Below are 22,856 nucleotides of genomic sequence, written 5' to 3'. Positions count from 1 at the left end.
GGCTGCCAGTCAGACTCCCGGCCGCCTTCCCCCAGCGGCGGGTCCGAGCTCCCTGACAGCTCCGCAACCGGCGGACGCAGCCTCGTCTCGTGCTTCCACGTTACCCTATCAGAGATGGGGCGGGGCGATGGCCTCCGCAGCCTATCAGCGCGAACCACGACCCGGAGAGCCCAGTAGAAGAGCGGATAGGCAGAAGGCGATTGGACGGCAGCGGCGCGGCGGGCGGTGCGTCGCCCGGGCCCCGCCCACCGCCGCCTTCCTCGGCGGGGCTCCAGCTGTCGCCTAGGCCTGAGCGAGAGCCGTCGGCGGGCGGGCGGGCGCAGCTGCTGCGGAGCGCCAGCGGGGACGGGTGGGCCCCGCACTCTGGTCTCTTCTCCCCGCCGCGCCCTCGGACATGGTGGCCCCCGGCTCCGTGACTAGCCGCCTGGGCTCGGTGTTCCCCTTCCTGCTCGTCCTAGTGGACCTGCAGTACGAAGGTAAGTCCTGCCCTGCCCTGCCCTGCCCCGGCGGGAGGAGCGGGCTCTGGGGTCAGGTCCCCCCGGCACTTCCTCGCCATGGCCCGGGCGCGAGTCTCCGGGCGGCGCAGCCAGGGCTGCGCGGCTGGGCCAGGCCCGGAGCCCGCCCCTGGGTGGGGGCCGGCGCCTGGTTCCGGGTTCGTTTGGGGAAGAGGTGCCGGGGCCGGCAGGCGCGGGGCGGGAACGGGGGGTGTGGAGTGGAGCCGGGCCGCAGGGGTCCGAGGCGGCGGGGAGAGCGGGGCCCGGGGAGCGACCTCTGGAGCGTCGCGGGGCGCTGGGGCGCGGGGACTCGAGCAGCCCTCGGGTCCGGCCTCGCGGGGACCCTCGCCCGGCGGCTGGCGACACTGTGGGTCGGTGGTGCTGGGGCAGGCGGGGAAGGCGGCCGGGGCGGGGGGGGGGGGGGGTGGGCGGCACGGGGGGGGAGCCTGCTTTCGCTTCGGAGCCCCGTGGCGGGGGGAGTGCGTCCCGCCGAGGAAGGTGAAGGGGCCGTGTTGCTGGTAAAGCGGCAGCCTCCGCGGCGTTTGTTATCTGTGTCTGGAGGAGCAGAGGTTAGGCTGCTGCGCGGCGGAGCCGGTGCTGGGTTCGGGCGCTCGGAGAGCCAGGCGCCGAGTTGTGGCTGTACAACTCCTGGCGTGGTGTCCTTCAGCTTAGGGCTGGCCTTCCTTTCCCGAGTTTCCTGGGGAGGGAGATCCCCTTAAGAAGGGACGAACGTTTAAAGTTCACGCAAGTCCTACAGCTGGGGGTGTTGGCTGCTGTAACAGAATGTCAGAAACAGAGGGCTGTCCGCCGCGTGTCAGATACCGGCGGGGGGCGTAAGAATGACAGCCCCGGCTTTGGATCCTGTGCGGAATAATCGAGTATAATCACGTATCCAATGCACCCATCTGTTTTCACCTAAAGGCTCGTAGGTATGGAGTTAAACATTTTAATATGAGGCTTTAGATTAGACAGAGGGAGTGAGGAGCTGAAACCAGGACTTGTTTCTGGTAAAAATCCCGTCAAAATTCTAAACTTAAAAAAAAAAAAAAAGTAATGCCTTCCAGTTTTTAAGTCTCATGTATGGCAGCGATTTATTTTTATTTGTATTTCGTTGTTGTTGTTATTGTTTTGGTGCCCCTAGTGACTATATTTTTTTTTTGAACCAAAAATCAGAACATGTGTGGGGACAAGCTTGAGATAGAGAATTTGACAGTGATGCTGCCCCAGAAAATCGAGGGAATTCGAATTTGAATGCCCGGACCACATTAACATGGGTCATGTATTCCAGATCTCTTGGGTGTTCTAATGCTAACCCCCTCCTCCCCAAATGTAGTATTTATGTCCAGTTACCACTGATTTATTTCGGCCACTTAAGAGAAAGTTGCCTATGTTTTGTTTAATGTCAATCATTTTAAGTGGCAAAAGGTGCACGCTTTTGTATGATTTGCTTTTCCCACTAGCTCTTGGATTACCTTTTTAGAATTGCTGTTCTGTATATGATTCTGTAGGATTCTTTCACTTCATTTACATCCTGTGGTTCTTTTCATAAGAAAAAACCTCATTGGAGAACTTTTCTGTACAGGAGACCTTGGTGACATTTCTCCAAGGAGTGCCAGAGTGCTATCTTCTTGAGGAGCATCACCTATGTAAAGTAGCAGGGACTTGGTACAGGCGGTAGGGCAGAAAGGAAGAAGATCTTACATTTATTGAAGGTCTGCTGTGTGCCAGGCACCTTTCTGTAAGCGATCCCTTATTCACGGAGGTATGTGGGATTGTTCCTACTTTACTGACGAGAGAACTGAGTCTCTGAGTTTAAAGAATATGTATTAGGTCACATATTTAAATTAACTCTAAGATCTTTAAATTGAACTCTAAAGTTTATCTCTGTACACTGTGTACAGGCTGGAGACAAAAGTTAAATGGTTGATAGCATCACGTGGGCCCAATCATTTGTAAGTGGTGGCAGCTGAGAAAAATCAATTTTTTTGCTTGTTTGCTACCAGTAGTAGTGAACAAGAAGGTGGTTTCCTGGCATGTTGAATACAGCAGTTCTCAACTCTTTATTTTTTTTTTAAAGATTTGTTTTCATAATTTATTTTTGTTAAATCTCACCCTAGGATTTTTTCTATTGATTTTTAGAGAGAGTGGGAGGGAGGGAGAGAGACAGAGACAGAGAAATATTGATTTGAGAGAGACACGTCGATTGGCACCTCGACCTGGGATCGAGCCTGCAACTAAGCGAGGTACATGCCCTTAACCAGAATTGAACCCAGGACACTTCAGTCCGAAGGCTTATGCTCTATCCCTCTGAGCCAAACCGTTTGGGGCCAGTTCTCAACTTTGAGTGTGCATCAGGATCTCACCCTGGAGGACTTTTAAAAACAGAGTTCAGGTCCCCTTTCTAAGAGTTTCTGATTCAGTAGGTCTGGGTGGGAGCTGACATTATGCATTTCTAAAAAGAAATCACTGATGAGACTCGTGGGTATAATAAGTTACATAGAACAGTTAAATTAGGTGTCTTCTATGTACTGGACACTAAGTTTGGTAATGGACCTCAAAAAGAATCTCTGCCTTGGGTTAGCAGACTGTTAGTTCCTGTTTTCCCAAATAAGATCTTTGTCTGGTACAGGTAGTAGGAAAGAAAGGAAAAAGATCTTAAATTCATTGAAGGTAGGCTGGGTTCAGTAACATCAAAGTCCTGGAGGCATGCAGAGCTGCGTGATTCCACTAGGATGCCTGAGGCTTTGGAGAAAAAAGAAATAAAGGAGAATGGGTTTGAGAAGAGTGAATGTGAAACAGAGTTGCATACTAGTAGGATGGAGAGTGTCACCAATAAATAAGTAGGTTAGTTGGCCTAGTTTTTTCTGATTTAAAAACATTCAAACCCCCCCCCCCCCCGTTCATTGTAACTGTGGATGGAAAGGGCCACATACTGAACCTGACAAGCTCAGGAGGTAAGGCCTGCGTGGCAGCCTTACAAACTCAAGAGACCTAAAGTAACCACAAAGGATCTGAAATTAAAACTTTTTAACTAAAAGCAGATTATTGCAGGTTGTCATGTCCTAAGGCAGTATTTTTCCCTAACAAAAGTCCATCTTTACCTTAATTGAGCCTATCTATTATTTATTTATTTTTTGGCATATACAATAACATGTAGAATGTCAAAGTAATTTTCTTTTTACAGACCCTTCAGAGGCATAGCTCTGGGAAGACCACAGACTCTCCTCATTGTTATTGTAATGTTAATTGTTGACTATTAACTAACATGTATTCACCTGTGTAAAAGAAGTGTCTATCATTTTGCTTTCTTTTTTTAAAAAAAATATTTTTATTGATTTCAGAGAGGAAAGGAGAGGGAGAGAGAGAGAGAGAAACATCAGTGATGAAAGAGAATCATTGATCAACTGGCCTCCTGCACGTCCCCTACCAGTCCACAACCCAGGCATGTGCCCTGACCAGGAATCGAACCATGACCTCCTGGTTCATGGGGTCCACGCTCACTCACTGAGCAACACCGGCAGGGCTGTCATTTTACTTTCTATCCAATCCCTAATCTATCACCAATGAATTTCGTCTTCTTCTCTTTTGATTGTAATGTATAAAATAAGGTTCATAACTGCCATTCTCTGGAGCATCTTCTCAATCTGTTAAGATTTTGCATCCTGGCAATTGTTGACAATTGAGTTGTCAAATAAACTCACAAAAGTTCTCTACAGGTTTGAATGTTCCATGAGTTGACATGACTCAGAGAAAGGAAATACGTGATATTTTTATGAATTGAAAGTTTTAGCACACCGTTTCAAAAAGACCTTTGAAAGAGGGTAGTCTAAAACACTAGATTAGGAATAGAATTTTTGTGGCAGAGAGAAAACTTTAGTAGAATATACTTTAGTATTCTCATGTTACAGATAAGGAAGCTATTTTAATTCTTTGCTAATGGTTTGTTCTGTTTGGTGCCTTCAGTAGGAACACAGCCTGGGAATCAAACCTTTTATCTCTTTTTCTTCCTTAACATGCTATCTGGACCCAGTATCTAGACCAGGGGTGGGCAAACTTTTTGACTTGAGGGCCACAATGGGTTCTTAAACTGGACCGGAGGGCCGGAACAAAAGCATGGATGGAGTGTTTGTGTGAACTAACATAAATTCAAAGTAAACATCATTACATAAAAGGGTACGGTCTTTTTTTTTTTTTAGTTTTATTCATTTCAAACGGCCGGATCCGGCCCTCGGGCTGTAGTTTGCCCACGGCTGATCTAGACCCAGTTTTCCTTTCATTTCCTTCCCTTTCTTTTTCTTTTTCCTTTTTCTTTCCCCTGTCCTTTCCTCTTTCTTTTTTTTAAGCTTCATCTGAGGATATGTTTTATTGATTTTAGAGGAAGGGAGAGAAAGAGAAACATCCATGTGTAAGAGAAACCTGGATCAGATGCCCCCTGCCCTCCCACAACTGACCTAACTAAACCATGTATTTGGCCATAGGGAAAAGAATAGTTTAAAATGAATAAGTATAAAAGATGGTGATTTTTATATGAACATACCTACTAAAAGTATGTTTTATCTTCTCTAGGATTTTCTTGACATTATTTAATATGGGAAGAATAAATGTAATAGGGAAAATGAATGACTTTCAGTAATTTATATAAACTAAGTATTCTAGCAGATGGTCAGGTAACTTCTAGAATTAATTTAAATTCTTTTAATGAGATAGGCTATAGTTAGCAGTAGTGCCAAAGTTCCAATTCACTTGACACGTTAGCATTGCTGAGTTAGTGCCTAGAAATGAAGTAATTTTAATTCTGTAGGTCAGGGTGAGTTGTTCTAAGATAGGATACCTTGAAGTAATTAGGCTTTATTTCCCCATATGAAGTGAATTAATTGTGGCTAAGTTTACTTTCTGTTGCTATAGTTTTCCTTTGATTAATGTCCAGCAATTAATCTTTGTTTATATGGAAATATCATGGGAATCCAGTCATCTGCTCTTTAGAACTAACACATTTCAACTACAGATTTATTTTTATTTTGAGATCTTTAGAAAGCTGCTTAAAAAAAAGTCTGATGAGTTTCTGTCATTTGGAAATTTGAAATATGGGGAATACTCATTTAATTAGTCAGCATAGGCTTAAACTGTAGTGCTCTTTGGTGAGGTATACATAGTATAGAACCCATAGTTTTGTTTTTGTTTTTTTTTTAATATATTGATTTTTTACAGAGAGGAAGGGAGAGGGATGGAGAGTTAGAAACATCGATGAGAGAGAAACATCGATCAGCTGCCTCCTGCACACCTCCTGTTGGGGATGTGCCCGAAACCAAGGTACATGCCCCTGACTGGAATCGAACCTGGGACCCTTCAGCCCACAGGCCAATGCTCTGTCTACTGAGCCAAACCGGTTAGGGCAGAACTCACAGTTTTTGTTGCTGAGTTTACAGACCACTTGGGGGTATAAGACATGCTTTGTGAAGCATCCATGTCTTCCCTACTTTCTCAGTACAGATTTAGTGGTTCTGTCTTGTAGTTACTCCATTGCAAGCACCCTTTAATTTCCTTGCCCCTCTGTATGTTTTGTTTTATTCACTTGGCAGAATTTGAAACTGATTAAATTCAACTTGGCCACCAACTTTGTTGTACCTCAGAGCTGAACATGGGGGGAGGAAAATGGAGATAACTTGCCTACTGGTCTCATTTCAAGCATATAATCTCAATTTCAAATGCACACTTAATACTGCGGACATTCCTACAATTCTCTATTATGTCTGTTTTGAATACCAGTATTTCAAACCTTTTCCTCTTTCCTTAAATCTCCAATTTAAACCAACCTTTCCTTTCTTCCTTTACCCCATTCTTTTAGATCTTGCCTTTATTGAGAAAATGAAAGATATCACAGGACAGTTTTCTTCCTATCACTAAACTCACTAGCCTACCTGTATCTGTTCCTACGCTGCTACTTTTCTTTTTTCTTTTATTTTCCTGTCACCATTTATCCCCTTTACTTTTCTTGTATTAAAATGGATAAAGTATCTCTTCCCCTGGAAAAATCCAATTTCTTTATTAAAAATATGTTTTTATTGATTTTAGGGGCGGGGGAGGAGGAGAAGGAGGGAGAGAAACATTGATATGAGAGAGAAACTCCACTGGTTGTCTCCCACCAGCACCCCAACCAGGGATTAAATCTGCAACTTGGGCATGTGCCCTGACCTGAAATTGAACCTGAGACTTTTTGATGCACAGGATGATGCTCCAGCCAACTGAGCCACACTGGCCAGGGTGGCAATAAATAATTTTTAATTGGATGAATAAAGTTGACTGTTTGAGCTGTTTTAGCATGGACTCTTCTAAACTTATTGTCCAAGTTGAAATTCCTAGAGTAAGGTATCTCATTACAATATTTATGCCTTCACAGTTCATTAAAGCAAAGATAGGTAATGTCTATTTAAATTGATTAAACCTGATTACAATAAATTTTATTTTCCTAGTTTACATAGGAAGATTTTAATGCATTGTTCAGATATCATTGTTCAGATGCACATAACTACTCAGCCTTTTCTTTCTTTTACTTTGGCTTTGCAGACTAAACCACTTTTTAGATCTGGGTGATTGGAAAGAGGTGCTTAAGGTTTCCAGATCAGTGTATTTTTTTTTAAACTGGTCATTGGTCCTCACTTATCTGTGGAATTGCTAAGATAATGAACTTCCTGCTCTTTCTGTGGCCAGATTCTACTATTTTCTGTGTTTCTGCCATCTTGCCATCTTGCTTGACCTTTTATACATAGTACTTTGTCATTTTTGCCCATGTTTCTTTCTAGAATGATCTTAACATTCCTCATATTCTGAGTGCTCCAACCTGAATAAGCATCCCTGGGCTTGCTACCACCTGTCATCTGGCTTCACCTTGAAATTTAGTATTTCTGACCACTAGTTCTTGCCTTTTTCAGCCTGTTCTCATAGTATTGATTGTGACTCTTACCACATCATACTTTTAACCCCTCAATTTAAAATTCTTTATTTTTTGCTCTTCAAAATATGACAGATTCTAATAACTAATTTCAGTGAAAGACCTAGCTACTCCATCACTTTTTCCAACCCTTCCTGTATATTTTGCTGACCTATGGTTATGCTTGTCTAAGGAGAAGCCTATTATTTAATGCTGATTAGAAAATGGCATGATATTTGGTAGCTTTATCTCTCAGGAAATAGGAGACACCTGTCATTGTCACTGTCTCCCAGGATGTGGCAAAGGAATAAATATTATCCATGGCTCAAAATAGAGTTGAGACATTTGCAAAAATAGCCACAATTTATATATTAGTGTCTTTATTATTTGATTTTATAATTATTATATATCTTAGACTGTAATTCTGATGAATTATATAGTTAAGAAGAAAAGTAGTTTCATTCAATAAATACTGAGTGCACTTTGTTCAAGATACTGGAACTAGGTGATGTATCGAAGAAAAGATAGATTCTCACGCTTGGTTTTGGTCTGAGAGTTGAGGAGTTGAGGGGCTGGGCAGTGTGAGAGGCAGGCAAACCGTAAAGATCAATATATTGTGACAGTGGTATTGCAAAGTGAAGTCATGTACTTGTGAGTGTGGGGATGCAAAGTATAGTAGGAACATAGAAGGGACTTTTTCTCACTATCTCACTAAAGCAGTTTGGGAAGGTTTCACAAAGGAGTCAGCATTTGAGGGCAAGATCCTGATGGAGAAGTAGAAATTTTCCTGGTGGGCAAGTGGGAACCTTTTCATGAAACTCCCAAGTGCAGAGGGATGTGGCGTGAGCACATAGTGTGTTCACAGAACTACAACCAGTTCATTATGATATGGAAATATAAAGTAAGAGGTGGAGGAATGAGAGATTATAAGGTTGAACCGACATCATGGGATCTGATTATGAAGGGTCATGTTTGCCTTTAGATCTGAAGGGATTTAGTTTAAACCTAGCAAGTGATTTGAAAATACTGAAGAATTTTTATTAGGAGTGTATTTTGGAAGGATTGGCAGCAGCATGGGGGCTAGATTTGGAGGAAGGTGAGGGAAGATCCCTGTGGGAGCACACTGCGTTAAGCGTCTGCCCTCTGGTGGTCAGTGTGCATCATAACGACCCCTCGTTCCACAGTTGGGTCAATTTGCATATTAGCCTTTTATTATATAGGATACTGTTTACGGATATTCTTTAAGAATTTTCAATTGCAAGTGATTATTTAATTGGCAACATATTTAACAAAACACATTCCTCAGTCTACTTTGTTAAATTTTTATTATATTAGTAGTGCATGAATACATTCTTAATGGAAAAAGTTGGACAGTACAGAAATACATATTGTATCTTCTTTTAAAAGCATAAATGAAATCAGAATATATATATATATATATATATATATGTACTGTAATGCAACTTGCTATCCTTATCTTAGTTCACACCACTACAGTTTTTTCCATTCTTGCCTGCCTCCAATATCTTTTCCACACTACCCCCTAAAGTGATCTTTAAAAAAAAAAATAAAAAATATCCCCATTGATTTCAGAGAGGGATGAAGGGAGAAGGAGAGAGAGACAGAAACATCAGTGATGAGAGAGAATTACTGATTGGCAAACCCCCTACTGGGGACTGAGCCTGCACCCTGGGCATGCACCCCGACCTAGAGTCAAACCAGGACCTCCTGGTTGAAGCCTCCTTCATAGGTTGACACTCAATCACTGAGCCACACCGGCCAGGCCTAAAGTGATCTTTTAAAAATGTAAATCAGGTAATCAGTTCCTGGCTAAATGACTTCCATTCTGATGACTTCTCTTTGGACTTAGAAATAAATTAGAAATTTCTTACTGTGGCCTTCAAGGCTCAATGTGATCTATCTTGCCTACATCCTTTATCCTTCTTCACATGCTGGAGCCTACTTTGGATTGGTTGAAGTGGAGCTTGGTCCTACTTAAGCCCTTTGCACTTGTTTTGTACTCCTTGGGAGCCTAGTAATGTTTTGGCATCTGGAAGCTTCTTGTCATTCAAAATCCCCCTACTCCCCTATGTTTTAACACAAACACTATCTTCTCAGGGATTATAACCCCTTTGTCTATATTAAGGACTCTTCCTTTTTTCTTCTGGCAGTTTATCATGGCTTTTAGAAATTATCTTGTTTATCTTTTTCTCCATTGGTAGAGTAGCCAGTGCATAAATACTTGGTTCTGTTTGTTTTTTTCCTTTTAATGAATGTTGCACCCCTTTAACTCTGTAAGAATGTCAATTATATTCATTTTTAGAATTTTTTTCTATTTGCTTCACTAATTTTTCCCCCCTTATTTTTCTTATTTAGTGTTAGTTTCCTTTAATTGATTTTCTAGAGAGAGAGGAAGGGAGAGGGGTAGAGAGAGAAACATCAATGTGAGAGGGGTTGGCTGCCTCCTGCACAACCCCTACTGGGGATGGAGCCCACAACCTGGGCATATGCCCTAAGAATTGAACCTGCAACCTTTTGGTGAACCATATCAACCAGGGCTGGTGTTAGTTTTTGAAGGTTGATTTAGTGATCTATATATTTCAGAACTAGAGGCCTGGTGCATGAAATTCGTGCACGGAGGGGGGCGGCTCCTTAGCCCAGCCTGCACCCTCTCCAATCCAGGACATCCCTCTCACAATCCTGGATCGCTGGCTCCTAATCGCCCACCTGCCTGGTCGCTCCTAACTGCCCCCACCTGCCGGCCTGATCGCCCCTCACTGTCTCTGGGTGCTGGCCTGATCACCCCTAACTGCCCCCCCTGCCGGCCTGGTCACCCCTAATTGCCCCCCGCTTCCAGCCAGGTCGCCTCCAACTTCCCCCCTCCCCCGCCGGCCTGGTCATCCCTTACTCCCCCCGCCCCCCCCCGCTGGCCTGGTCACCCCCAACTGCCCCCCTTTGCCGGCCTGGTCGCCCCACACAGCCTGCTGTTCAGTCGTTTGGTCATCCCTCACTAACCCCCCTGCCAGCCTGATCATAGGCAGCCATCTTGTGATGGTGTGAGGTTTAATTTGCATATTACTTCTTTATTATATAGGATTGCTCAATGCCAGTCTTTGCTGATTGTGGCAGAAGGTTGATTGCCAGGCTGGAAGCTGGGACATACCCAGGGTCCCTTCCTTTTTCTTGTATCAGAGTTGGCGCATTTAAAGAACTGCAGCCACCTCCATGGCCTGCTTTCCCTGGGAAGGGTTCTTAGATGTGGTTTGCCCACCAGTTCAATCCTGTCCTTTTTATGTTTTTTTTTTTTTTTTTTTTAAATTTTTAAAATCTCCTAACTGCCCCCCTGCTGACCTGGTCACCCCCAACTGCCCCTCTCCCCACTGGTCTAGTTGCCCCCAACTGCACCTCCCCCTCCGGCTTGGTCACCCCTAACTGCACCCCCCCTTTGAAAGGATTACAGATGTTCCCCTTTTTTCTCCAATGTAATGCTAGAAAGCAGCCTATCTCTCTCCAGGGTCAATTATGAGACCCCTGCAGGCTGGGGAGTTCTCATAAATGGCTAAAGCCTTTGGGATTCTCTTCATTGCCTCTTTGGAAGAGACTAACCTATTCATCTCTTCCTATGGCCACAGTTTTACATATTAGTATGTATTTAGTAACATTTGTTAAATGAAGCACATTAATTTCTATAATCTTCATTATGAAAAGCAGGTTATATTTCTGGATATGGTATGGAGTTGGGTGGAACTACAGGTGACTTTCACTCTATGAATATAATCAGTTTCTAAATTTATATTGTATAGTGAATTTTCACAGAGTAGGAGCCTATATCCTCCTTTTAAATGAGAAAGAGAATGCTTTCCCAGCTCACTGAAAACACCCAACTAATTTCTCTATATGTTACTCATATTCTTAAATATCCTAGCTCTCTTTACATTGTTGCCCCAAACCAATAGGGCTCTGCAGAACCCTAACTTCTTGAGGCCATCAAGTTAAGGTTTCCTCTTTCCTTCCCTCCCTTTTTCCCCCCTTTTTCCTTGGAGGGAGGTCCAAAAGGTAGCCAAGGTAATAAGACACTACACAGAAACTTCAGACTAGGAATACTAAAAGCCAAAAAAGCTACTTTGTTTAGCAGGGCATATAGCAAGATACAGTGAATTTTATTCAGCTTTTTGCTTGTATTAGATGAAATAAGAATTCAGTTGCTTTAATGACTAGAATGGCAAGCAGCTGCTCAAATAGTTGCCCTCAGTATCCTCCTGGACTCATGCTCTTTCTTCACTTGACCTCCATATCCAGTCAGTTCAAGCCAGGTGGTCTTCTTTCTGTCTGACATTTCTTTAAACAGTCTATTTTTCTCTGTTCCCACCACTACTACACAGTCAAGTCACCATAATGTCATTTGGATTATTGTAACAGATACTTTATTGGTTTCTGCCTTCTCTATTGGCTATTTACTGTAATCACCTAGCACTTAAAATGACCCACTCCAGAATAATTAAATTATGATGGAGAGGAGAGTTATTGCAATACTTGGCTTTAATTTCTATGAAAACCTCATTAATTTTTTGACTACTTGGCATTTACATGTGATGTTCTTTGCATTTGGAATGTTGGTTTCCCTCTTCAGCCTTTTCACGTAGAGATATTCTTCCCATTTTTCCTTCAGGTTTCAGGTGAGACCTCAGGAAAACTCCTGCCACCTCGGAAGCACTGCCCGAGAAGTTTCTGTGATAATGGGAAATGTTCTGAATCATCTGCACTGACCCATGTACTAGCCATTAGCTATGCAGTACTTAAACTGTGACTGATGTGACCGAGACATTGAATTTTAAATTATATTTAATTTTGGCTATAGATGTTTGGTACCTTAACTTGTGTCCTCACAGCACTCTGTGTGTGTTTCCCCCATTATAACACTGATTTTATTGTATATTTTCCCAACATTTTATTACTAAACATTTTGCAAGCTGAAAGAATTTTATAGTATATACTCCTGTATTCATCACCTAGATTCTACCATTAATATAATTACTATAATAGACTTTAACACATATCCATCTGTGTATTTCTCTATCCATCCATTATTCTTTCTAAAAAACTACATTTAAAAATGACATCAGTACACATGTCCCTAATTACTTTAACATACATATCATAAACAGCTGTTTCGGGTGTAAAATTTATATACATAATAAAATGTCCTTTTTTTTTCTTTTTAGTTAATCCTCACCCAAGGATCTTTTTTTCCATTGATTTTTAGAGAGAGTGGAAGGGAGGCAGGGAGGGGGAGAGACTCAGAGAGGGACAGAGAGAGAGAGAGAGAGAGAGAGTAAGAGAAACATCAGTGTAAGAGAGGCACATTGATTCCCAGTCAAGGGCACATATCTGGGTTGCCTCCCTACAATCCAGGTATGTGCCGTTGACTGGGAATCGAATTCATGACCCTTCGGTGTGCGGGCTGATGCACTAACCTCTCAGCAACACTGGCTAGGGCAATGTCCATATTTTAAGTTGCATTTGCTGAATTTTGATAGCTACATATACCTGTGTAACACAAACCTCTATCAAGATGAGAACATTATCGAACCCCCAGAAAGTTCTCTTCTGCCCCTTCCCAGTCTATCCTTTCTTCCACTTTCCCAAGTGGTTACTGCTCTGATTTTTTCCCCCCTACAATGTCCCTTTAGCATCATAGCTTTCATCCTGTTCATTGTAAAAGAGAGATACTTTGGCTACTGAGTTTTCATATGCACCCTTCTACATACATTTCAACTTCACTACAATAAAACGACTGTATTTCCTACCTAGAAGATACAACTATTCTTATAAGTGAAGAAATTCCCACCTGTACCCCAATTGAAAAGACACAGTTCTAAGTCATTGTTTCCATTACTGGCTATATAAACTATTATTTTATTACTTATCCCACTTAGCATTCAGTTACATAAAGACTAAATTGTAAAGTTAATTTCAACAATTGTATATAAAGTAAAAATGCAAACTAGAGAAAATATGGTCAATGCAGTTGATTCTGTATAGTTATTGTGGTTGTTAGGTTCTGTGAAGTCATTACTACACTGAATAGTATTCTGTAAGCTTCAGGTCACTACATTTTTGTCAACAGATCAAAACATAACCTTGTTTTATGTGTGTTTTTGTTTTAAAATAGTTAATATATATCGTTGATTTATCAACATTGAATTCACGGCCAACAGCATTATCATTCATGTCTGAATGAAGCTTTTCTAGCACATATTTTCTATGGAAGAGAACATCACAACTTCTTTCACTTAGAAACACTAGACAGCACTATACTTGGGGGCCATTTTAACAGTGAACAAAAAGTACAAAAATGTGAAAACCACTATCCTAAATATGACATAGAAAGGTCAGTTATTTATAATTCAGAACTGAAAGAAGGCAATGTATCACCTTGCTTGACTTGGGAATTTGTACTACAAGTGACTCAAGTTTTTCATCATTCTGCACATGCACATGTCCCTGAATGGCTGCCAAGGTGCCCCAAGTATTAATTTTTGGGTTATAATTGAATTTTAGGGGGTTACAAATGAATGTTATTATTGGGCACATTCACAAATACAGAATCTGTGAATTGTGAGGATTGACTGTATTTGCAATTACATACGTGTACAACAAGCAAAGAGAAAATATACAAAACTGCAGTCTTTGTGTCTGGTAATGAGGTTGTTGATATGTATAGCTTTCTTTTTCACTGCTGTTCCATACTTCTGCTCTAAGCTACTCTGGCTTCTTTACTTAATGGTGTGACCATCAGGAAAACTTTTATCCTGAAAGATCATAGTGCTTAGTTGTTCTGTTTTCTGTAGTTTTCTTTAACCTTTGGTATTAGAAGTACTTAAGACCCTAGAGAATCCTCTGGGTAACCACCACTGTGTAGTGGCAAGAAAGGTCTTTAATAATTGACATTTAAATTTTTTTTTTTTTTTGCCTGTTGGTTTTAGTGCCATAATGGGAACAAAATGGCAAGGTGTATTCTAATTTTCCAATCATTGGAACCATTGTATATCCTCTTGTGGAAGCATTTACCCTTTGGGGAATAAGAACTCCAAAGTATCAGAGCTCATGTTGCCAGGACTGGAAGCAAACATTTTACAAGTGGATTATTAGGAGTAATAATAAAAGGAGCCACTCCCACTTCTGCTTCTTGATTCCTGTATTATGGCTATGGGGGAGATAGCACCACCTGATGGTCTGTCACTGAAAGTGTAACCTGTAGCCTTCAAACATAGTTTTTTAGGTTTCTCTCTCCCAACTAGTGCTGCCATTCCTCTTTCAAAAGGGCATGCTGCTTCTGGGTGAAGGAGTATGTTGTAAGACCAATTCTATGGGCATGAGCAAATTGCTTCACTTTCTTTTCTGGGAGATGAGTAAATGTGTTTATTGATTAGATACAAAACTATATGGAATGCCATGATGATGAGTCTATCAATGGTGGTGCTGGCAGAAGTGTTACAGGAAAATCCATATGCTGAATATGTGAAGGTGATCCATATGGAAGAGAGCCAGTATAATCAATCTGCTACCAGGTGGCTAGCTTGTCCCCCCACCTTCACCCCTATGGTGCTGTATTGGGAGCTCAAGTTTGTTCTCTAGTGTTGTCAGATTAGGTACTCAGTCAGCCAGATTAGCTTTGGTAAGGAGTAGCTGTTTTTTTTTTGTTTTGTTTTTTGTTTTTGAGCCCATTCATATCCTCTATCCCTTCTGCCATGGCCACTTTGTTCATGGGTCTGTTGCATAGGCACCGGAATCATGGGGAAGGAAGTTGACTGATATCCACAAAGAAAATAATTTTATACCTGATTGTTAAGATTCTCCTCTGTAGTTGATGCATTTATAGTTGTGCTCACCTGGTCTGTGGTGGTGAAGTGGTGCTACTTAAGCTTCAGCTACTCCAGGATCCCTTCATCCCCATTGAAATCAGAAAGCCAATCTCAGTGGTGGCATCCCCTATACTCACACCTGTCCTACAAAAGAGAGTGACCACAGAGCTTTGAAAAGGTTGCAGGTGGTATACTAATATATTTCTGAACACATTAGTAAATGGCCCTGTTTGGAACATAAGTGGGAGGTTGGTGTGTAAATGATAAATCCAGTCTAATTTTCCTATCTCATAAAGGTTTAGAATCCCTCCTTATTGTGCTAGGAAACTCTCTGGAATCTTAGTTTTATTAAAACATAGGTCATTGTTGGGTCCAATTTGAGTCAGTCAACCAAGTAAGTTTTAGAGCTACCTTCATCTGCGAGAGCTAATACAATTAAGTCTGGGATTTCCAGTATAGGAGTCAGCAAATCTTTTCTGTAAAGGGTCAGATAGTAAATATTCTGGTTTTTATGAGCTGTATGGTTTTTGTCAAAATTCCTCAACTTTGCCATTATAGCATGAAAGTCATAGAAAATGTGGGATGAAAAGGCATGGCTGTGTTCCAGTAAAATTTTATTTACAGTAACAGTTTGCTGACCTCTGCTATAGTATGTGGGCACATATCAGTGAATTAGACCAGATATCGTGTTATATTTCTTTCTTTTTTTTTTTTTAAATATATTTTATTGATTTTTTACAGAGAGGAAGGGAGAGAGATAGAGAGTTAGAAACATCGATGAGAGAGAAACATCGATCAGCTGCCTCCTGCACACTCCCCACTGGGGATGTGCCCGCAACCCAGGTACATGCCCTTGACCGGAATCGAACCTGGGACCTTTCAGTCCGCAGGCCGACGCTCTATCCGCTGAGCCAAACCGGTTTTGGCTCGTGTTATATTTCACCCTGCTTGGTCTAACACCTTTAGAATCCACTTCCACACATGTTCCAAGGGTTTCTGTTAGTTTATCATGAAAGTCTTACAGTTCTTTTGCTGGATAATCTATTTCCTTTGGTCATAGTATATACCTGTTTAGTGACATTGGGAGTGGTTAGGGTAGGCTTTAATGAAAATGGACATCCCCTTTCATGGTATTTGTCCTAGGTGAGGTTATGCTAGGAATTTTAAGCCGTGGAAGGCTAGTCTTCTCTGATATGGGAGGGCGAGCTACTTCTGGTAAGGGAGGCTCAGAAGGGGCTTAAGTTGGTTAGTTTCATCTGGGTCAAACTAAATGTCTTCATTCTAAGTTTTAGAATTCCATTGTTTACTAATCCATGCCCTAAATTTCAGAGGAGAAACTGGGTGATACTGTGAATTCAACTATTGTTTTAATTTAACAACCCTCAAAAGTAAACTTTTTTATTTTCAGCTGAGTTAGCTGTGTGGCTTCAAAAATTAAGAGATTGTTTTAGAGCTGCTATGGTGCTCTTAGAGAATTGAGCTGAGAGTTAGACCTGAGCTTGTTTTTTGTCTCTCCCCCCCCCCCCCCCCCCCAAGTGATCTAGTGTACTCAGAAGAATCTCCCCCACATCACAATTCTTTATGGTCTAGAGCAGCAGCCATTTGGGTTTCCAAGGCATGTGCCTCAGTTGACACTTGCTCACTGCAAACCACAGTGATATCTTGGTTAATTTTTATTCCAAGACCTGCAATGGATTGCTAATAATGTTTCTCATTGTCAAGGAGCTCAGGACTACGCTTACGAGTAAGCTCAGAGCATGACCAAACCAATTGTCAAATTCCATCTTTGTGAGTCTGTCTCCTGGGACCACTCCCATTACCAGTGTGTATAAGTCTGTGTTGTCTCAGGAGACAGAAACCACATAGTAATTTAAAAGGGGAAGTTTAATATAAAGAAATGCTAAGTTGTGAAAGGAGAATAACTATAAACATGTAAGGGGAACTCTAAAGGATATTCTTAAAATTGGCTGGGATTCAGACCTCATCGAAGAAAGTATAGCTGCAACCTGAGTTTGCTGGTAGAAAAGTTTTCTGAGTTGCTGGGGCAAGAGCTGGTCCACAGTATCTGGGCAAGCAGGAAACAACCCTCTCAAGTATACTAGTAGGTGAGCCCAGCTTGGTTAGCTGTATGCAGGGGGAGTCAGGGTGCTGTTGTGGGTATGAAGCCTCGAGTGCATGGTGTCCTTGTAGGGAGGTGGTGTCTGGCCAAGGCTGCCAGATTGCTGAGGGACTGGATCCCTGGGCATATAGCCATATGACAGTGTACCACTGGATGTCCTTCCCATGCGTACCATGAAGCAGGATCCAGAAAAAAAGTAAAGGCAGTAAGGGGAACCAGAAGGTGTCCTTCTTGCAGTGCCCCTTCAGTGCCATTTTCTAACAAAGTGTAACATTGTGCTGGATAAAGAAATGCTTAAAAAATGAATTTTTTTACAGCCAGGTACTAAAAGATGAATTCAAAGCAGAGAGGCAGCACATTAATAATTGGCTAGGCCAGGCAGATCATATTATTCTACTCACAGTTTCTCAGTAGCTCCCTGTTTTACCCAGAGTGAAACCGAAGCCAGACATAGACCCTCTACTTTGACTTCATGTTATAATCTGTTCTCCCCTGTTGGCTCTGTGGTAGCCATTCTGGCCTTCCTGCTGTTTCTGGCACATGACCTAGTTCTTCTTGAAAAGCTCTTTTCCTAGATACTTGCATGTTGACTTCCTCACTTCCTTCAATTAAATGTTTGCTCAAATGTCAGCTTCTCAATGAAGCACACCATTCACCACCTTATTTAAAACTGGAAGCTCAGCACTGCTGACCCCCATCACACAGTTCTGCTTTTTCCATAGTACTTTTCCCTAACGTGCTATGTAATTTATCTATTTCTTATGTCTGTTTCCTCCTTTAATGCCAGGCACTGTGACTGGCGTAGGTTTTTGTTTGCTTTGCACTTATCCCAAATACTTAGAATAGTGCCTGGTACTTTGTAGGTGCTCAGCAAGTACTTGAATATTATAGTGGTCTTGATAATATTCATTAAAGTGAGAGTCTAGTTTAACAAAGCAGTTCTAATTTTGTTGTTCAACGTAGTTTTACTACTACTGTGTTGTATAGTTTCCCTTATATTTTGTAGACTGGTTACATTCTTTTCATTACTAGGTTAATATGGTATATTTTTGGGTTGCTTATACTCTATAAAATGAAGCATGCTTGTGCCTTATTGTTACTTTCTCTAGGTCACTTTTCAGCTCCTTTTACTTTTCTCATCTGATAAATTTCTGAGACAGATAATTATAGCGTTAACATTTTATTCTTTAGAATTAAATCTTGGTCCATGGACAATTAACTTATTTTTTAATTTGTTTTTAGGTGCCGAATGTGGAGTGAATGCAGATGTTGAGAAACATCTTGAATTGGGGAAGAAATTGCTTGCTGCTGGACAGCTAGCTGATGCGTTATCACAGTTTCATGCTGCAGTAGGTTTGTATCTTGGAAGTAAAACGCTCAGTGGCCATCTTAGTAAATTTTAATTAATAGCTCTTCTTTAGAATAACATTTAAATTAAACATTATTTAATGGTTAAATACAACATTTAAAAATATTTGCAGGATTCTCAGTGAAATAGATTAGTAAAATAAGTGCATAATACTTGAATGCATGTGTATTTAGCATGAGAGAACGTTCCAGGTAGTAAATTTATAGATTTGCTACTATAAATACCAAGAATAATTCAAGATAATTTTGACAGGAAACCTTTTTCAATGCATTATAATTTTCTGCCTCTTAAAAGATTTTACTAAATACAGTTTAATTTTCTTGATGACTTGAGATAATCTAATAGTTACTTTTCTGGTAACTATTAGAACTGACTTAAGTGCTGCAGCATGGTAATTAAAAAATATTCAGTTATTGTCTTAGATAAAGCATGTCTTAAAAATACTGATTCTTCCTACAACCACAGAAAGTTATGCTTTCTACCTGTTTTATACTTTATGATTTGCATTCTTTTTAATTTTTTTAATCCTCACCTGAGGATATTATTCCATTGATTTTTAGAGAGAGTGGAAGAGAGAGGGAAAGACAGAGAAATATTGCTGTGAGAGAAACATATTGATTGGTTGCCTCTTGCATGCACCCTGACCAGGGCCTGGGCCGGGGAGGAGCCTGTAACCGAGGTATGTGCCCCTGATTAGAATCGAACCCAGGATCCTTTGGTCTGCAGGCTGATGCTCTATCCACTGAGCCAAACAGGCTAGGGCTATTATTTGCATTCTTTAATCCCACAATTAATGGAAACATTATGGGCCATGGTGTATTGTTAAAATAATTTAAAATGACTCCCTAGTTTTCTTTAGCGTCATTGCCATTCAAGAATCCTTGAGCTGGCTCTTCCCCAAAATACCCAATAAAATATTATTGTCTACACTGAAAGATGTAAACTTGTAAAGCTAAAGTAATTTTTTGTGAAATTCAGTAAAGAGAAAAAGTAAAACACTGGTTGCATCCAGAATTCGAATAGCCATGTCACTTGGTTCATAATTTGGTGAGTAGCAATGATTTTTAAATGGTACAAATATCATAATTTCTGAGGAAGACCTGTGTGATTTGAGACATTCATCATTTTAGTTTATGTAAAACACTTGTTCATAACTAACTATAGAAAATAAAGGTTAAATTATACATGATGACAATATATAGCAGATAGTGATGGGGTGATGTGGTGTCATGGCCTACTGAATCTCTTAGGAGATATGTGTTTATCAGAAAAGAAGTGGAGATCCTCTTGGCAGTTGTCTCATTTACCAAACATAACATTTAGTATGGCCACGTTGGCTGCTTCAGGTAACCCAGTGATTTGGTGAGAGCCTTTAGCTAACAGTGAATTGTTCTAGACTAACAAGTTATGCACAAGTTATTGCTGCAGATCATAGGGCTGTGCTACTTCAAAATGAATGCTAATCTTTTGTGTTAAAATGTCATCTATGTGCTAACACATTGCTTTAAACTAATTATATAAAAAGTTTGTTAAATATTTATTCATAAAAGTGTTTATACCTCCCAACTTCTAAATTTTGTAATGTACTTTATTTCTTTAACTTCAGCTTTGATTAGAAATTGATGTTAAATTTTTTTTATTAAGATATTACATATATGTCCTTATCCCCTCTTTCCCCCCCACCGTTCATGCCCTCACCCCCCCTGGTGTCTGTGTCCATTGGTTAGGCTTATATGCATGCATACAAGTCCTTTGGTTGATCTCTCCCCCTTACCGCCACCCTCCCCGACCTTACCTCTGAGGTTTGAGCATCTGATCGATGCTTCTCTGTCTCTGGATCTGTTTTTGTTCATCAGTTTATATTGTTCATTATAATCCACAAATGAGTGAGATCATGTGAAATTTATCTTTCTCTGACTTATTTCGCTTAGCATAATGCTCTCCAGCTCCATCCATGCTGTTGCAAATGGTTCCTTCCTTTTTATAGCAGCGTAGTATTCCATTGTGTCAATGTACAACAGTTTTTTACTCCACTCATCTGCTGATGGGCACTTAGGCTGTTTCCAAATCTTAGCTATTGTAAATTGTGCTGCTATGAACATAGGGGTGCATATATTCTTTCTGATTGGTGTTTCTAGTTTCTTGGGATATATTCCTAGAAGTGGAATCACTGGGTCAAATGGGAATTCCATTCTTAGTTTTTTGAGGAAACTCCAAACTGTTCTCCACAGTGGCTGCACCAGTCTGCATTCCCACCAGCAGTGCACAAGGGTTCCTTTTTCTCTGCATCCTCACCAGCACTTGTTGATTTGTTGAAGATAGCCATTCTGACAGGTGTGAGATGGTACCTCATTGTTGTTTTGATTTGCATCTCTTGAATGATCAGTTTTTTTGAGCATGTTTTCATATGTCTCTTGGCCTTCCTTATGTCCTCTTTCAAAAAGTATTTATTTAGATCTGTTGCCCATTTTTTGATTGGGTTGTTTATCTTCCTTTTGTTAAATTGTATGAATTCCCTGTAAATGCTGGAGATTAAACCCTTATTGGAGATAACATTGACAAATATGTTCTCCCATGCAGTAGGTTTTCTTGTTGTTTTACTGATGGTTTCTCTTGCTGTGCAGAAGCTTTTTATTTTGATATAGTTCCATTTGCTTATTTTCTCTTTAGTTTCCATTGCCCTAGGACAGGGGTGGGCAACCTTTTTGTGAGTGCGTGCCAAAACCAGCAAAATCTCTGACTCAAAATTCTTCTGCGTGCCAACCCTAATTTTTTGAGAATATGTTACGCCTACTTGATATCTCTTAAGGTGTACCTATGTGAAGAACCTTGAAGAAATAATAAAATTCATTCGAGCGACAAAAACACAGTATATGATGATGAAAAATACATTTATTTTTTTAATGTATACATGTACACTGATAGTCCGACAGAAAACTTTATGACTCCGTTTGATATTATCAGTGGGACTTTTGCTGCTGCATCACTGATGACAGAGATTTTACATCAGGTTTATATTTTGTGACCTTCGGAGATATGCACGAGCTACTACTATCATCCGTCAGGCTACTCCTATTACGAGACTTAACAAAATTCATCACGAGAACAAAGATTCACAAGCGTCTGTGGATGAAACCAAAACACTGGTCGGATCTAGGAAGGCAGGGAGTTAAGGCAGAGGCATAGAAATTACTCTTCCCCTCTCTCGTCAATCCATGTTTATGGTTTTTAAGATAACTTGTTATGTAAAATTATTTATTTATCTAAGATGCACCTACACTGAATTTATCTGAAAAATAAAAAAGTCGATATTAAGAAAAAAATTGTAGATGGAAGATTATAAGAGAGGTTTTCGCGTGCCAGCAGAAGTTACTGGCGTGCCATGTTTGGCACGCGTGCCAGGGGTTGCCCACCCCTTCCCTAGGAGCTGTATCGGTGAAGATATTGCTTCGGCATATGTCTGAGATTTTGCTGCCTGTGGATTCCTCTAAGATTTTTATGGTTTCCCATCTTACGTTTAACTCCTTTATCCATTTTGAGTTTATTTTTGTCTATGGTGTAAATTGGTGGTCTAGTTTCATTTTTTCGCGTGTATCTGTCCAATTTTCCCAACACCATTTATTGAAGAGACTGTCTTGACTCCATTGCATGTTCTTGCCTCCTTTGTCAAAAATTAATTGAGCATAGTGGTTTGGGTCGATTTCTGGGCTCTCTATTCTATTCCATTGGTCTATATGTCTGTTCTTGTGCCAGTACCAGGCAATTTTGAGAGCAGTGACTTTGTAATACAGCTTGATATCTGGTATTGAGATCCCTCCTACTTTGTTTTTCTTTTTGAGGATTGCTGCAGCTATTCTGGGTCTTTTTTTTAATTCCAGATGAATTTTTGGAGAGTTCATTCGTGGTCTGTGAAATATGCTGTTGGTATTTTAATGGGGAGTGCATTGAATCTATAGATTGCTTTGGATAGTATGGACATTTTGATGATGATGTTAAAGTTTTTAATAGAATTTGGCCAGCAGCATGTTGTGTATCAACGAATCATTTTTTATAATGTTGCAGACATTATTTATGGTTGTGA

General features: G+C 40.8%; 1 protein-coding gene across 1 annotated transcript in view; it reads left to right on the top strand.

The window, feature by feature from the left end:
* The first annotated feature begins 295 nt into the window (after positions 1 to 295).
* DNAJC3 (DnaJ heat shock protein family (Hsp40) member C3) overlaps positions 296 to 22,856 on the top strand; it is a 68,846-nt gene continuing 46,285 nt past the window's right edge. The window contains exons 1-2 of the mRNA XM_070408751.1: positions 296 to 476; positions 18,649 to 18,759. Coding sequence (XP_070264852.1) covers positions 395 to 476; positions 18,649 to 18,759 — 193 coding nt within the window. The 5' untranslated portion in view covers positions 296 to 394. The remainder of the gene's footprint in view (positions 477 to 18,648; positions 18,760 to 22,856) is intronic.

Source organism: Myotis yumanensis, unplaced genomic scaffold, assembly GCF_028538775.1.
Source record: "Myotis yumanensis isolate MYYU_CA2020_CCGP unplaced genomic scaffold, mMyoYum1.0.hap1 SCAF_3, whole genome shotgun sequence".
Lineage (NCBI taxonomy): Eukaryota > Metazoa > Chordata > Mammalia > Chiroptera > Vespertilionidae > Myotis > Myotis yumanensis.
This window is presented reverse-complemented; position numbering and strand designations above follow the sequence as displayed.